Here is a 15,344-nt window from a genome sequence, read left to right as displayed (position 1 = left end):
TAGAGGCATCTTGCAGATGGTGCTCTAGCCTGTAAAATGGTGTTCATAACCGACTGAGTCAGTTCTTTTACGTTTAGTGTGCCCCGTTCAGGGGCCACACATGCAGGTTTCACAGCTGGGGTGGGGATGCCAGATTGTGCCCTGCACTTGAGAGAGGAGATTCCTCCTCAGCGGTATTTCTCATGGAGGGCCGTCTAAAATCTCTATAATTTCTGGAAACCAGGACTAGTTGGGCCGATTCGGCGCAACCAATAGAATCGTTTCCTTGTCCTCTCGGACTTTGCATATGACAGAGTGAAGGAGGCACACTGGGGGAAATGTGTATTTGTATTTCACAGGCCATTTGTGGGCCATTGTGTCCATTCCAAGTGGAGCTTGGGACTTGGAGTACCACAGGAGACAGTAGGCGTTCTCTGCGGAGGCAAATAGATCGATCTCCGCATTTCAGAATATTTCCCAAATCCTCAGGACAGTCTGAGGGTGAAGTCTCCATTCACCCGGCATCGCCTCTTGTGTGACAATAGATCCGCACTGTAATTCAGACGGCCTAGGATATATGTCGCTCGCAGGAGATGGCGCTCGCTCCACAGGAAGAGTTGACGCATCAGTCTCATCATTGGTAGGGAACGAATTCCGCCATGGCGGATTATGTACGTCAACTGTCATGTTGTCTGAGCGAATTAGAACATAATAGTTCACAATTTCGGGCTGAAAACCCTTCAAGACTAGGAAAACAGATGACAACTCCAGGCGATTGATGTGCCACACCCTCTGTGCATCTGTCCAGGTGCCGAAAGCCAGGCATCCGTCTCACACTGCCCCCCCAACCTGTGTTGGAAGCGTCCGTGGTCACCACTTTCCACCTGAAAATCTGCCCCAGCATAACACCTTGCTTGTAGAAGGCAGGAGATGTCCAAGATGCTAGAGCATCTAGACAGCAGTGAGATATAGTGATGCACATGTGCCCTTGTGCATGCCGTGGCACACGGCACTTGAGCCAGCACTGAAGAGATCTCATGTGTAAGAGACCTAATGGAATGACGGAGCCACCGCCATAAGCCCAGTGCTTTTTTGAAACCTCCCCAGTTTGAACTGAGACAGACACTGGAGAACGGCCAGAACGCGCTCCCTCGTGAGATGCATGCGCTCGCTCACGGAGTCAAGACGCACTCCTAAAAAGGAGATTTTTTTGGCTGGGGGAGAGTGTGCTCTTCGCCCAGTTGACATTGAGGCCCAAGCTGTTCAGATGTTGGAGCAATAAGTCCTGGTGCTGGCACAGTAGAGCCTCTGATTGGGCCAGTAATAGCCAATTGTCGAGGTAGTTCAAAATGTGCACGCCGCTCAGTTTTAGAGGGGTGAGTACCGCATCGATACACTTTGTGAATGTGCGAGGAGCCAGGGACAGTCCGAAGGGCAGGACTTTGAACTGATACGCAGTTCCCTCCAATGCGAATCTCAAAAACATGTGATGTTGTACAATTTGAAAATGAAAGTACACATCTTTCAGATCTATCAACACAAACCAATCGTGTGGGTGGACGTGCAATAATCATTTTATTGTAATCATTTTGAACGGGCGTTTCGTAAGTGCGTAATTCAAATGTCTCAGATCTAAACTTGGCCAAAGCCCGCCATCTTTCTTCGGGACAAGAAAATAGTGGCTGTAAAACCCTTTGTGGGTTAGACAATTTGGAACAACCTCTATTGCGTTTTTTTCGAGAAGATAATGCATGCGTGTCTTCAGACTGGACTGTGGAAGACATTGAAATGGGGCGGCCAATGTGCAAATTGGATCATATATCCATGTTTGATTGTTTTTAGCACCCAGTCGGAAATGCCTGTAAGGGCTTGACACGCGTCCGTGTAATGGGACAGAGGGTAATTTGTTTTTTTCATTGCATGATATAATGCGCCGCTCACAATTGGGAAGTGGTTGTGCATAATGTGTGGGTTTTGAAGTGGAAGAGAGCTCTTTATTGATAAAGTGTGAGCGTCTCGTGCATGTGCAAAGAGCACTGTACTCTTTGTTGCACTCTTTTTTGCATGTTATTGAATGTGAGAAACAGAAACAATATTTTGAACAACATTTTGAACAACAATATTCCTTTCCCAACAAACAGCAGTGGGTAAGAGGGGAACAGTATTGTGTGTCTCCAATTGAGCCTCTGTCTGGAAAGAACAGCGAGCTCTGCATTCCGCTTCATAGGGCTGTGCCCGTCAGGAGCGGTTGTGCTACATGTGGGGGGGTTCCCCTCGGCGCGGCGCTTGCGCTGAAGTGGCTGCCTTCATTTGGGCCATGGCTTGTGTGGCTTTACCGGCGGCTCAGTGGCGACTTTTGGCAGCAGGCATGGGGCTTTTAGTCAAGTGCTGGCTCGAGACAGAGCGGGAGCGAGCCAGTTGTGATGAAGTTTTGCTCTGTTTTGGCATAAAATGTCTCATGGCCTGTGAGTGTTTCTGAATCGTGATGTAGTGCTCAGCAAATCTATCCACAGAGCCGCCGAAAAGGCCAGCTGGAAACACTGGAGCATCAAATAGAGCGGATTTTTCTGCGTCACTCATTTCTGTGAGGGTCAGCCAGATGTGATGATCCAAAACTACCAGGTTGCCCATTGACTTGCCAATGGCCTGTGCAGTGACTTTCTTGGCTCGCAGAGCTAAGTCCGTAATGGTGTGGAGCTCTTTTGGAAAACTTGAAGCACCGCCATTGCGTTGAGTGCTGAACCTGCTTGCCCCACTGCTGAGTATGCTTTTACAGCCAGTGCGGATGTCAGTTTACATGGCTTGGAAGGATGAACAGGGCGTGATTTTCATGCCCTGCTACTCTCCGGGCAGAGATGTGCCTCTACCGCCCCTTCCACAGGGGGTAGTTGAGCATAACCTTTGTCTTCCCCGTCATCCACTTTAGTGAGGAGAGTGGAATCACTGTGCGAGTGAGCTGAGTAGGGTGCACAGCAGGATTCTGTCAGTTTGTTATGAACTTCCGGGAAGATTGGGGCAGATTTATGGAACGTGGTCGCTGGACTGCAAGAACCATTCATCAAGGTGAGAGGAGACCACCCGAGACTGAGCTCTTCGACAGCCCTTGAAAGGACATGAAGCATTTCCTTCTCAGTGGTGCGTACACGCTTCTCGCCCTCGCTGGGGGAAGGGGTGGCAACGTCCTCCGTTGACCACTCACCAGATGCAGCGAGAGACATAACATAATCATCCCAGCATAAGAACTGCTGAACGTCACGATGTCCACCTCAAATTCATTCTGCTTGACCTCGTGGCCCCGCCGTGCCTCCTCGTGTGATCCCTGGGGAGTCACAGAAGAGGCGCGTGGGAGGGCGTGGGAGGCTAAATCATCCCTCAGAACGAGGGTGCTTCGTGAGTGAAGGGTCTTGAGACTCATGTCCTCACAATGAAGGCAGTCTGTCTCTATGCTGAGCATGGCCCAGACAGCGAATACAGCTCTCATGCTGATCTGATGGTGGGATGTGTCCCTCGCATAAGGAACGCTTACGGAACGACATCTTTAAAAAGACACGAACACCTAAGTGGCTATATACTGTATATATATATATATATATATATATATATATATATATATATATATATATATATATATATACACACACACACACACACACACACACACACACACACACACACACACACAATATCAACAATAGCTTATAAGGATACAAAACTCCTGCCGAAGTGCTGCACGGAATCAGGATGCTGAAGCGGCCCATTCACCATCGAAGCGTTAAGCGGTGAGGCGGAATAAATATTCGTCAGAACACTGCAGGGGACCAGAGAGTCTTCTTGTTGCCGTGAAGATCCTGCCCGCTGACTCATTTATGTCGACGGCGAAGAAGTAGAAGGCTTCTAGACAAGAGATGAATCACTTTCTTGAAGGAAGAAAATTCTGAGGAATGGTGTTTGCATGCCTGCTTTTATACTGGATGGGGCGGCTGAGCATTTTAATCTTTAGTATGGGAAACTGTTTATCTCTTTTTTTGGTCCAGGGGGTGCTGCTCCTTGATAATTTTGTTTGGGTTGGTCTCCCTTGATAGTGTTATGCCATTCAGTGTCAGAAGTTTCAAGGGGGGGCACAAGTAAAAATCTAGGGGTGCAATGTCCCCCCTAGCCCCTCCTTAGTCCCACCCTTGGCCATGACCATTTTCCACTAGTTCCACCTTTACTGCTATATGATTTATCGAATTTCGATCAATATAAACGATACAATATAAACCAGGCTTTCTCACTAGCACCTACATACCAAAGAGGCAAAATCGGACACCACAGATTTTATATGCGTATATACTCTGACCTTAAGTTGCTGCTATTTGGTTTCTGTGCTGTTCGCCCATGGGCAATGTTTTAGTAACATGGGGTTACACAAACATTGAGTTTTGGCACCAGATTTATCATAATGGTTAACTCCAGTATAGGCGGTGTAACCAAGCATTGCCACATTTTGACTCTTTGATTTTTTTCTTTGTGTTCCCTCCACACCCAATTTTCCAGCATGTTCTGTCCTGCGCTCCACAATATTTGCACACCTAATTGCCTAAAGGAGTTTCTGTGGAAACAGACATCCTTCAGTCACTGGCAGAGACAAAGAGAGAAAAAGAGCAAGCAAGAGAGAGAGAGAGAGAGACAGGGAAGACAAAATAAATTGAGACAGTATGTTCTGTGATTGAGTTGTGGAGGCAGAGTGAGTTCTGTTAATAAGCCTGCTTGCTGGTTCCTTACTGTCTGCAGCTCATCAGATTTTGCCATTCCTTATCCACACCCTTATCCAGCAGTAAGCCTTACCACACAAATGAGAGGACAGAATGACCGCAGATATGTAGACATTTGGATTATGTTAAGCATTGTTATCCACAGTGTTTAAGAGACAGGCTTCCCTTCCATTACTCTCACCCTGTCTTCCTTTGTGCATAGCTATAGTTTGGGGACAAATTTATCCCCAGAAGTGAGATGAATCTGACAAAACCTGTTATTGGGGACATTTTGAAATGTCATCATTTAGAAAAAGTGATTCATATATTAATTTAATAAAAATGTAAGTCTTTGGTATGTCCTCATTTAGGTTTACAACTTTTAAAAACACTTTCTACAGCTGTGGTTCTCAGTTGGTTCTGTTTCAGGACCCAGACTTGCATTGGACATCGAGTGGTGACCCAACACAGTCGCTATAATCGTTCAATGTACAAAAATAAACAAAATGTAATGAAAGAAATTAATATTTGATACATATTTACATATTTGATGTAGTCTGGGTCATACTTTCTTGCATGAGGGCGTCACACACCGTGTTATGTTGGCATCTGCCAAATTTGACTTCTGTGGCTAGCTTTTACTAAGTGACATGAGTTTGCACCAAAGTACCGTAGAGTTAGCCTTTGACGCTAACAACAATGGTAAGCATTTTTCTCCAACCTTTTAAATTCATGAAACTTTATTTTGCTATCCTCACTATGCACGATTACATGTTTATATTTGCATTTTATCATTTGCATTTAACATTGTTTTATCTCTGCTGCATTTTTTAATCACAACCAAGGAGTTGAGTATCACTATTCTACAGTCTTCCGCTGACCTGGCAATGAAAAACATAGATATGGAATAGGTATTCCATAGCAGGTATTCAGTATTTATGTTGAAATGACCCTGCTTTAAATTAGCTTTAAGCACAATGCCTGTCCACATGCACAGGCAGTTTGACTCCAGTAGCAATGCACATTTCTGACACATGTATTGACCCAGCAGATGTTCCTTGATCGATTGTGTGGCCATTCGTTAAGGACAGGAAAACAGTCTAACGCACACACAATGCACATACAGCTGTTTGCAGTTCTTTGACTGTTTGTGAGCACAGTTTTAGGTGTTGTCCTTGGACGATTGTTGTGTGTGGAAGCTCACAGTGATGCATTCATAACATGTTGCATGTATAAAACAAACAGATTAATCAATGGCATGGTTTAGCTCTACCTGTGTTCCTTTTTTTTTTTTTTTTTTACCTTTCCCAATTAAACACCATCGTTTAGGATCTCTGAGGCCAGCTTTCCATATTTTTCTCTACAGAAAGAATGTGAATATTTAAAACTCTGAAAAACTACACAGATTTATTAGTTGTAATGTGTTGCATTAGTAATGTTCACAGTAACTAGCCAAATATTCTTACATCCCGTTTCACACACAGATTTACCACCTTGCCAATTCACACCAAGAGTGCATTTTCACTGTGACAGGCCTTAAAATCAAACTTATGCATTAATATTGACTAATTAATATGCATTTTGAATACATTTGAATGCAGAATCTTAATCACCCAACAGTGTGTCATTTAAATAGCTTAAACTGTGTTCTTTTATCAGGTAAAATCATAAGCGGTTTCAGTAAAACACAAACAGCACATCTAGATTTTGCTGTCAAAGTAAACGGCTTTACTGGCATTCTGGTGGATTATTTAATATGTGAATGTCTATTTATGTCTTGACATCAAAATCCGATGATTTCAAAACCTAAAGTTGTTGTTTTCTTAAAATTAGCTATAATAAGATGACATGTAAAATGTGTGTGAAAATTCACCCAGTGATGAAGCATTTTTTTTTTTTTTTTTTCATTGTGTAGGTTGATTTTGTATATTCCCTCAGTGGAAAAAGTTTCCCAACCAATAAGATATAAGCTTTTGGTTTATGTGTCTAGAACCATCTTTAATAGAATAAGTCTACTGCACAGCAATCATCAAGTCTTATTCCAGCAGGTCACCTTAACAGTGGGTGCCAATCTCTCTCTATCTCTCTGTGTCTCTCTTTCTTTCTGCTCTCTGATCTATTGATTCTCCCTCTGCCTCCTTAGTCCTTTTGCACTATGTGATTCAAAATCCATGGAAACATCTTAATACAGCCGCCCCCTGTTCCTCCAGCCTTCTTCCTTCCTCCTCCATTTTATTTACATGCACGCTTTGCATATTCAGTATAGATATCACAGTGAATGTATGGTATCTATGCTGTCTAGAGCACAGAAAACCTCATAGTCATACCTAAACTGAAACTGTTGGTTGGCTGGGCCACAGCATTACAAATGCTGCCAATTGGAAATTGCTCTTGAGCCGAGCAGGTGCCGTGGTGGGGTATGGCAAAGGTTCAAATGCTGATAGAGTGGGTTTATTCTAATGATAGCTTCATTATGTACCCTCACCTATCCATGCAGTTTTATTATTTATCTTCAGGGCTTTTAGTAGAGTTCCACTGTACCTTCTTAGCAACCACAGTCCCTATATTTGGCCTTTTTGTTCATAGTATGGAATTATTAGAGAGGAGAAGGGAACGGGACTGGGAAATGTCTGAAATCAAATCACCCACATGAGTGCCATGACTTCAACAGATAGTTCACCCAACATGAAAACTGTGTCATCATTTATTCACTCTCATGTTGTTCCAAACCTGTATGGCACAGGCTTCAACACAGTGTATGAATTTAAAAGAATCCCTTTAGACCTAAAGTGGGCAGGCTCGTTTGAGGTGTCTTTAAAGGTCTTATAAGGTATTACCTGTAAGGTCTCTTATCTGTGTTTTTTATAAGTTTTAGGTCATAAAACTTAAAGTTGCGCCATCTCTTCATTAATTTGTCTTCGAGCAGGTCAGCGGGGCAGTGTATGTGTGTGTGTGCTTGTTTGTGTGTGACAATCTATCCCTGCAATCCAGTCTGGCTCTGTTACATTTGGTAACTGGGTCTGGCGGTTCTGTTGTTCAAGGTAAATGACGTGTAGGTGGAAACGGGGTCAGTAGATCACCTGGTTTAATGGGCAAAGTTTCTGCAAGAGAGCCCTGAAATGAAGACAGTACATCTGTCTATCCCACTAAAGCCCTGGTTTTATCTTCAGTGGCATTTACATATCTTCAATCCCTATACAGTAACATTGTGTCCTAACCAGTTACGATGTGATAATATGACAAGCTATAAATGTATCTTTCATATTAAATAAAAAATAGTTTACTATTTCTATACTATTTCAAATAGAAACCAGCCTCTATTTCAGTTTCTATTTCTGCTTTGTCACAAGGGTAGTTTGCATAAACATATTGGACTAGAATTCCACTTCTCATTTATATTAAACATCAAACATAAATGAGAGGAGATTGATTATGGAAGTTTGACATGGGCTATTATATGATGACATTTAAAACAAATGTTTTTTTTTTCTTAATCTGTATTTTTAGTCTTGTTTTCCAGTAAAAATATGTACAAATCCATAAAATAACACGTTAAGAAGCAAAATGGCTAAAGATAGTATACACTTCGAATTCAGAGACAGCATCTTCAGCTGAATTCAGTCTCTGCTTACTAGGGATGTGTGAGACTAGTCGACTAAACGGTTCTGATGTGGCTAGTCGACACTGGAATTACTAGTCGGTTAATATTTCCATCCATTAAACTGATCAACATTTTTACACATTTATGTTTGGCTTTATATTTTTACAGAGCCTGCACTTAAATTACTGTCATATTAATGTTACATATTTTAAATAGAAGTAATAATACAAATTAAAAAAGAAGATATCTGGAGCAGATACAAAGATTAATTTCACCTCAGGCTGTGCATGCCTCTTCCCTCTCTCACTCGTGGCATGCGCAGGAAAATGTCCTCTCGCTAGACAAGCAAACTCAGCAAAGTAGCTATGAAATCACTTCGGTGGTGGTGCGGGAATCGGATTTCCAAACAATTGAATGTCCCTATGGATGTTTTCACATTTGAGTCTTCTTTAAATCTGTGTGTGCTTGTAAGTTATTTTTCCACTGTGCAGACTTTTTCAAGCACAGGATTGCCTCCTCAGGTGAGTCAAGTCCTGTCTTTCACCGGACCATGTTGACATGTTAATTTTGCTCATCAAAAAATATATGCTTTTGAGTAAGTAGCCTAGAAAATGGCTGTTTTAGGCTATGTATGCCATTTTTTTAATATGTTAATTAAGAAGGCTATTTTCAATGAGGTGCCGACTGTTTAGAATACATTAGGTTTATTGCAGGGGCATAGTAATCATTTCAAAAGTGAGGGGGACAGAATGATTAGCGCATGACGAACATAAATATATAAGATATATATTTTTAGAGCACTCAATCGATTAAATGTTTTAATTGAATTAATTACATGAAAGACCAGTGAATTTTAACTTTTGCATTTACACATTTAGACACTGGCTATATGAAAGACACAGCGTAAACACATTTGCCCTGTGAAAAAGTGCGGGGGACGAACTTTGGTTTTATTGAAAGTGAAGGGGACACGTCTCCCACATATTCTATGCCCTTGGTTTACTGTAGGATACATCATATTTTTTCTATTCTATAGCTATTTTGTTTTTTTTTTACATCGTAACTGTTATTGGTTAATGTCTTTTAATGAACAGCTGTCATATTAGATCAATGGCTAATGCACGACAATACGTCATAAAATATGCACAACTTTTCAGCGCATTTTTTTCTCTCGTAGATTTAGCTTAGCCTACCTGTTAATTATTTTCAGCAATGTCCTGACTGTTTTAATATGTTAAATAACTTCTACTTGGTGAATTCCGCTGAGAACAGGCTGGGTTGCTCTATTGGTCCTGCACTATTCATTACATTTCTTTCAATAAATATTCCTGTTAAATATTCGGTTGATTCAGTGAATGGGTGTCATGTTCTATATTTAATGTACAATGATCACAGTGCAAGGCGAGCACGTTGCAGATAAATGCCCCTTTTCAGTGGAATTTAACATTGGATTTGGAATAGATTAAGTATTTGAAATGGGTTGCATAAACACTTTTTTTTTTTTTTTTTTTTTTTTTGACTTTTCTGAAAGTTGGTTTCTTTTTAGACTAGTCAACTTCAAAATTTTCATTTAAACATCAGTGAAATTAGTCGTTCCACACATCCCTACAGCTTACTGAAATTCGTTGAACGTATGAGCTCCAGTTTCCAGCTGAAATTTCCACAGAGTGATGGAAAAAGCGATCTGTAAAGCAAGTTTTTAGTTGTAAATGATGTAATACAGTCAACAGGAATGCATATTTTATCAGGAATATTCTGGGTTCAATATATGCTAAGCTTAATTGACAGCATTTGTGGCATAATATTGATCACCACAAAAAAATTTTTTGGACTTGCCCCTCATTTTCTTAAAAAAAAAAAAAGCAACAATCTGGGTTACAGTGAGGCACTTACAATGGAAGTGAATGGGGGCCAATTTTTGAACATTAAAATGCTCACTATTTCAAAAATATAGCAACTAGACTAGCTTTATGCATAGAACAAGATATACTTTATAATTTCAACATTTACTAATACATTTTTTAAATTAAAAGTTGTATATGTTATCATTAGTTAATGCAATATGAACTAACCTGAACAATGAACAACTTAATAAATGCTGTTTAAAAATATTGTTCATTGTTAGTTCATGATACTAATGCATTAACTAATGTTAATGTATGGAACCTTATTGCTAAATGTTATGAAAACAAACTTAATTAAAGAAGATATATCTTCTACACACTCTTCTGATTGCCTGTGATTTTGTTGCGGCGCTTAGCATTTCTGTTTTCAGTTGACAGAAAAAGTTTTTGTCCCTGGAATCTTTTCACGGCATGCCTGGTTAGGTGTTAGAGGTGTTTGCCAATGGGGGAATTAGCACACATAAATTAGCTTCTGGTGGCATTTGCAACTGCGTGTGACTGGCTAGATATGTGGCGGTGGAGTTTGTGTTTGTCTTTTAAATGCTCTGGGACAGACAGCATATTTAGCTTGATGCTGTTTCAATGTCTCGCTCATCATTCCACTCAGGCTTGTTTACCCGAGTGTAAGATGGTGTTTGACACCCTGTGAAGAGGAAAGTGAATTTCACTTTGAAAGTAGAGTTTCTAATGTTACTCTCTCTCTCTCTCTCTCTCTCTCTCTCTCTCTCTCTCTCTCGCTCTCTGTTGCTTTGATCTATTAAATGAGGTGCCTCATCCTGAATAGCACATTAAAGGAACTCACCTCCTCAGATTAAGATGACGTGTAAATTGCAAATCAATTAAAGTGTATGCTTAGGGCTGAGTGCTGTGATGATATGGCCATCAGTCACTTCAAATAGCATTAATGCAAGAGGGGTGGGAACAGAGAGAGACTTTGGATGTGATATGAGCAAAATGTTGACAGATAGAGGTAAAGGTGAAAGATATGGGTGTACGCAACAGAGATAAGATAAGAGAAATCAGCCGTACATGGGAAATTGAATTAGTCACAAATGAATTACGTGTCATGTACTCATGACACATAAGAACAGTTGTACTCAGAGGCAGAGATTTAAATGCGGCCTGTGTCATATCCCGATCCCATTCCTCCTCTCGTTTTCCTGCACTTTACTCCTGCACTCTCCATTTCAACCTGTCCTGTACAATAAAGACAAAATTAATATAAATGAATGAGTGATTAAAGGGAAAGGGAAAAATTTAAATTCTGCCATCATTTACTTACCATTATGTTTTTCCAAATCCATGTGGCATTTTTTGAATAAAAATAAGTAAATAAATAAATTATTGAATGGTGACTGAGGCTGGGGGTGGGGAGGTCCTACAGAAATCTAACTGACCAAAAGAGTAAACCACTTAAGATGATATCTTTTAAGACTTTTACATTTTATCAGGATTGTCATAAAAAGTAATCGGAGGCAATATGTATCAGATAAGAGAGTGTTTTGATCCAGTGTATTCTATGGTTGCACCACATGGCCTCAATTTGTCATCTCCAACATTATGTAAGATGTTGTGAAGTAACTTCTTTATTGGGTTTGCTTTCTCCTCTGAGTTTCCATATTGATTTTGTATGCCTATCAAAGTTGCCACATTTTGTTCCTGGCAGGCAGCAGATGCCCTAACCCCGCCCACACCCTAATCCTAACCAAACGTAGCCTGCAAGGCAGAGTAGCCTGCCAGGAGCAATGGATGGCACCTTTCTTCCATCACGAGAAGTTACCATATAACATGTAAACTCACATTAAAGATTAAATAACAAAAGACACAAAAAAATACTTAAATCAAAAGAAATGTGGGTAGGTGACAGGAAATACTCTTGGTAAGTTGACATGTTCTGCAATATGACATGCTGCACTCAAACTAATTACAAAAATATCCTAATTCCTAATATTATGCATGCAACTTTTGTGGTTAATTGAGTGACTATATGGAATATTTGTATGTGTAAAAATTCAATTGTCACACCAAAAAAAAAATGAAAATAATGATTTAAAATGAATTTTTGAAATTAAAAAGGTGCTTAAAAACGGAGATAAACAGTTGTAGAACATCAGATCTATCCTTTGTCTTCTAAATTCATTCAGATTTTAGCCTAAAATCTTGATGATGATAAAAAGAATCCATGAGCATGTTATGCGTCAACTACCATGTACAGCAGATGTTAATTGTTTGCATTTCCACAGCTCAAAATATCACTTCAGTTCATGCCAAAACAATAGTTGTGCAGCGTATCTTGTTTGGCAGACATTAGCCATGGAAAACTACTTTCACTGGAGTATCGTTCAAATGAAGAACACCTTGTCTGGTCTGATTGGGAACTACAGCTAGTCCTTGGATCATTCGTTCCATTCCATCTTGCCTCTCTGTCATCCTCTCTTTTAATTCCCTCTCTCTTCGACCCCATTCCTCCTCCAGCCTGCAGTACATATGTAGGGAGAAATGCCATCCCCCGTTCTCCATCAGCATGTCTTCTGCACGGTCCAGTAGACCAGAGACCTGTTGTCTGTCCTGGGGAGTCTTGTTGTTCAGCACTTGGTACCTGTACCTACACTTCTCCATCACCCACTGTAAATCCTCTCCAGATGCCTCGATGTGATCCTGTATGCTGCAGTCTCGCAGCCGATCCCCCAATGTGAACACAACCATGGTGTGCCTCCATACGCCCTCTGTAAGGAGCTCCATGCGTTTTTGTAGGACTGCTCTCTCGGAGTGGCTGAAGTGCAGTAAGGGAATGACTAGAAGCAGAACATGGGGTCCAGGCTCGCATAGTGACAGGGCATTATGTAGATCCAACTTCTCCTGTTTAGGGACAAGATTCTCTTCTGCTCCCCACCCACAGGCATCCACGACCAACAGCTGGCGGCCCTCAGATTCTCCAAGTGCTACAGCACTGTCCGCTCCACCCCATTTATCGAACACACCCTTGCCCAGGATTGTGTTGCCCACAGAACTCCTTCCTGTCCGTTTCTGTCCTATGATTAGCAGCTTCAGAGAAAGGCCTGTTTGAAACCAGTTGTGAATAGGAAAATCGATAAATATGATTTTGAGTGGACAAATACAATTTACATTCAGAAAGGTTGAACAGAATTTCACCAGCTCTGCTACTATGCACTTAAATCTGCTTTAATTGCTATGTTAAACTCAGTTCAGTATGTTTACGCATCCATGCAAGCAAAAATTTTACATGACTCTGGTACATATTACAAAGAAAAAGTTAAGAGCTTTCTCAATCAGGCAAGTTGTAATCTGATTGGCTGACTTTACTCAACTTTTGAGATCAACACATTGTTTTAAATTTGGATTGGATTGATGCAATGAGGAACAGCTAATTCTTGGATTTGCCAAAGTTTGTCTAGTTAGTGGTATCAAATCTTATAAGGATTCTACAGTGTTGTTTGAGGCATGTTGCAAGTTAACTAGATATCCACGATCAGAACTGCATTTTTGCTTCATTTCAGACAAAAATCAGAAAGCAATCAGTAATCTACACATATTTCAACTATTTTTTCCCCTGCACTTGTCGGTTATTGTGGTATTAATTATTACAGATAAACCTGCCCCTAAACGGCATGTAAAAACAAAATTAACTTTGGTTGGTTGCTTTACGTCTAAGTTGATTGCAACATGGACCAGACTTTATGCCTATAGTCAAAAGTCTGACTACAGAGGACTATAATTTTCCCAGCAAAACCCACACCTCCCCAATATACTGTATGTCACTAATTTTCAGCCAGCCTCTACCTATTGAAGGTCATTTGTTTGTAATATCGTCTTTTTCTCTGATAGCTTGCATATCAGTTTAATAATATAATATTTTTTGCTCAGTCTTTTGTTATATACAGTACATTTTCCAAACACAGCAGTCTTACCATTATTTGACAAGTTTCTGTTGTCCATGAATCCCCTTATAGATTATTTTGCAATTCACTTGTAATGCAGTCCAAGCCCATCCAACGGGTTTTTATAAATGTAAGTGTAGATGAGTTGCTGATCATTGTCTTTCTATGAGAGGGGCGTGACCAGAAGTCGCCTCCCAGATCTGGCATCACAAATAAAGATAAGCCGCTGTTAGTTCCTATCACCTGTGTCATTTTGGAATGGAATTTATTGCTTGGGCTGTCAGCTCTAACAAAGATATGTTTATATAATAATAGAAATGTTGTTTACCACTAGAGTTATAAAACTAAAAAAAAGTCTGAATCTTTGTAGTACTAACCATTGTGATTATGGTGCCATAAAAAGCCAATGTGAATGCTGCATTTTACAGTGGAATTTTGTGTTCTTCAGAAATGACTGGAAGTGTTTGTTTTGATTGTAAAATTATGTGACAGCTGTCAAGACCACAAATAAGAAGCATGTTTGATTCTATGCCAAAACGTGACCAAATTACTTCTCACTAAAGAGTAAGCAAAATATACTGTTTGAATTGTCACTGTGTGAGTAAATGTGGATGGTGACTACCATTTTACCTTTACTATATGGACATTAAATAATTTAAAAACAATGTAAAATAATATTAACAACAATATTAAATACAATATTTAAAATTTAGGTAAACATTCAAGGATGAATGACTGTGCGGGGTCCTGGGTAGCTCAGCGAGTACTGACGCTGACTACCACACCTGGAGTCACGAATTTGAATCCAGGGTGTGCTGAGTGACTCCAGCCAGGTCTCTTAAGCAACCAAATTGGCCCAGTTGCTAAGGAGGGTAGAGTCACATGGGATAACATCCTTGTGGTTGCAATGGTTCTCGCTTTCAATGAGGTGCGTGGTAAGTTGTGCGTGGATCGTGGAGAGTAGCATGAGCCTCCACATGCTGGGAGTCTCCACGGTGTCATGCACAACAAGCCACGTGATAAGATGCGCGGATTGGCTGTCTCAGAAGCGGAGGCAACTGAGACTTGTCCTCCGCCACCCGGATTGAGGTGAGTAACCGCGCCACCACGAGGACCAACTAAGTAGAGGGAATTGGGCATTCCAAACTGGGGAGAAAAGGGAATAAAAAAAAAGGAAGAATGAGTGTAAACTCTCAAAAATAAAGGTTCAAGTGAGAACCAAAAGGAT

At 40.7% G+C, this 15,344-nt stretch overlaps 2 protein-coding genes across 5 annotated transcripts in view; one reads left to right on the top strand and one right to left on the bottom strand.

The window, feature by feature from the left end:
• The window catches only part of LOC127441532 (SPRY domain-containing SOCS box protein 4-like), a 131,788-nt gene that overhangs the window by 69,375 nt on the left and 47,069 nt on the right, over window positions 1-15,344 (top strand). The gene's annotated exons all lie outside the window — the stretch shown is intronic.
• LOC127441533 (GTPase IMAP family member 4-like) lies at window positions 11,769-14,187 on the bottom strand. Its single transcript, XM_051699073.1, has 2 exons — window positions 14,147-14,187; window positions 11,769-13,276 (listed from the first exon to the last, which is right to left on the bottom strand). The coding sequence occupies exons 1-2, from the start codon at window positions 14,172-14,174 to the stop codon at window positions 12,525-12,527; spliced, it is 780 nt and encodes a 259-aa protein (XP_051555033.1). The 5' UTR covers window positions 14,175-14,187; the 3' UTR covers window positions 11,769-12,524.

This window comes from Myxocyprinus asiaticus, chromosome 5, assembly GCF_019703515.2.
Source record: "Myxocyprinus asiaticus isolate MX2 ecotype Aquarium Trade chromosome 5, UBuf_Myxa_2, whole genome shotgun sequence".
In the NCBI taxonomy this organism is placed as follows: Eukaryota; Metazoa; Chordata; class Actinopteri; order Cypriniformes; family Catostomidae; genus Myxocyprinus; species Myxocyprinus asiaticus.
The sequence above is the reverse complement of the archived record's forward strand: the minus strand, read 5'-3'. Positions and strand labels throughout refer to the sequence as shown.

Bases quoted from the DNA above. Each gene is read 5' to 3' on its own strand.
- LOC127441533 (XM_051699073.1), bottom strand. From the start codon at position 14,174: ATGGACAACAGAAACTTGTCAAATAATG. The intron at 13,277-14,146 runs GTAAGACTGCTG...GGTTTCAAACAG, and splicing joins CAGAAACTTGTCAAATAATG to GCCTTTCTCTGAAGCTGCTA.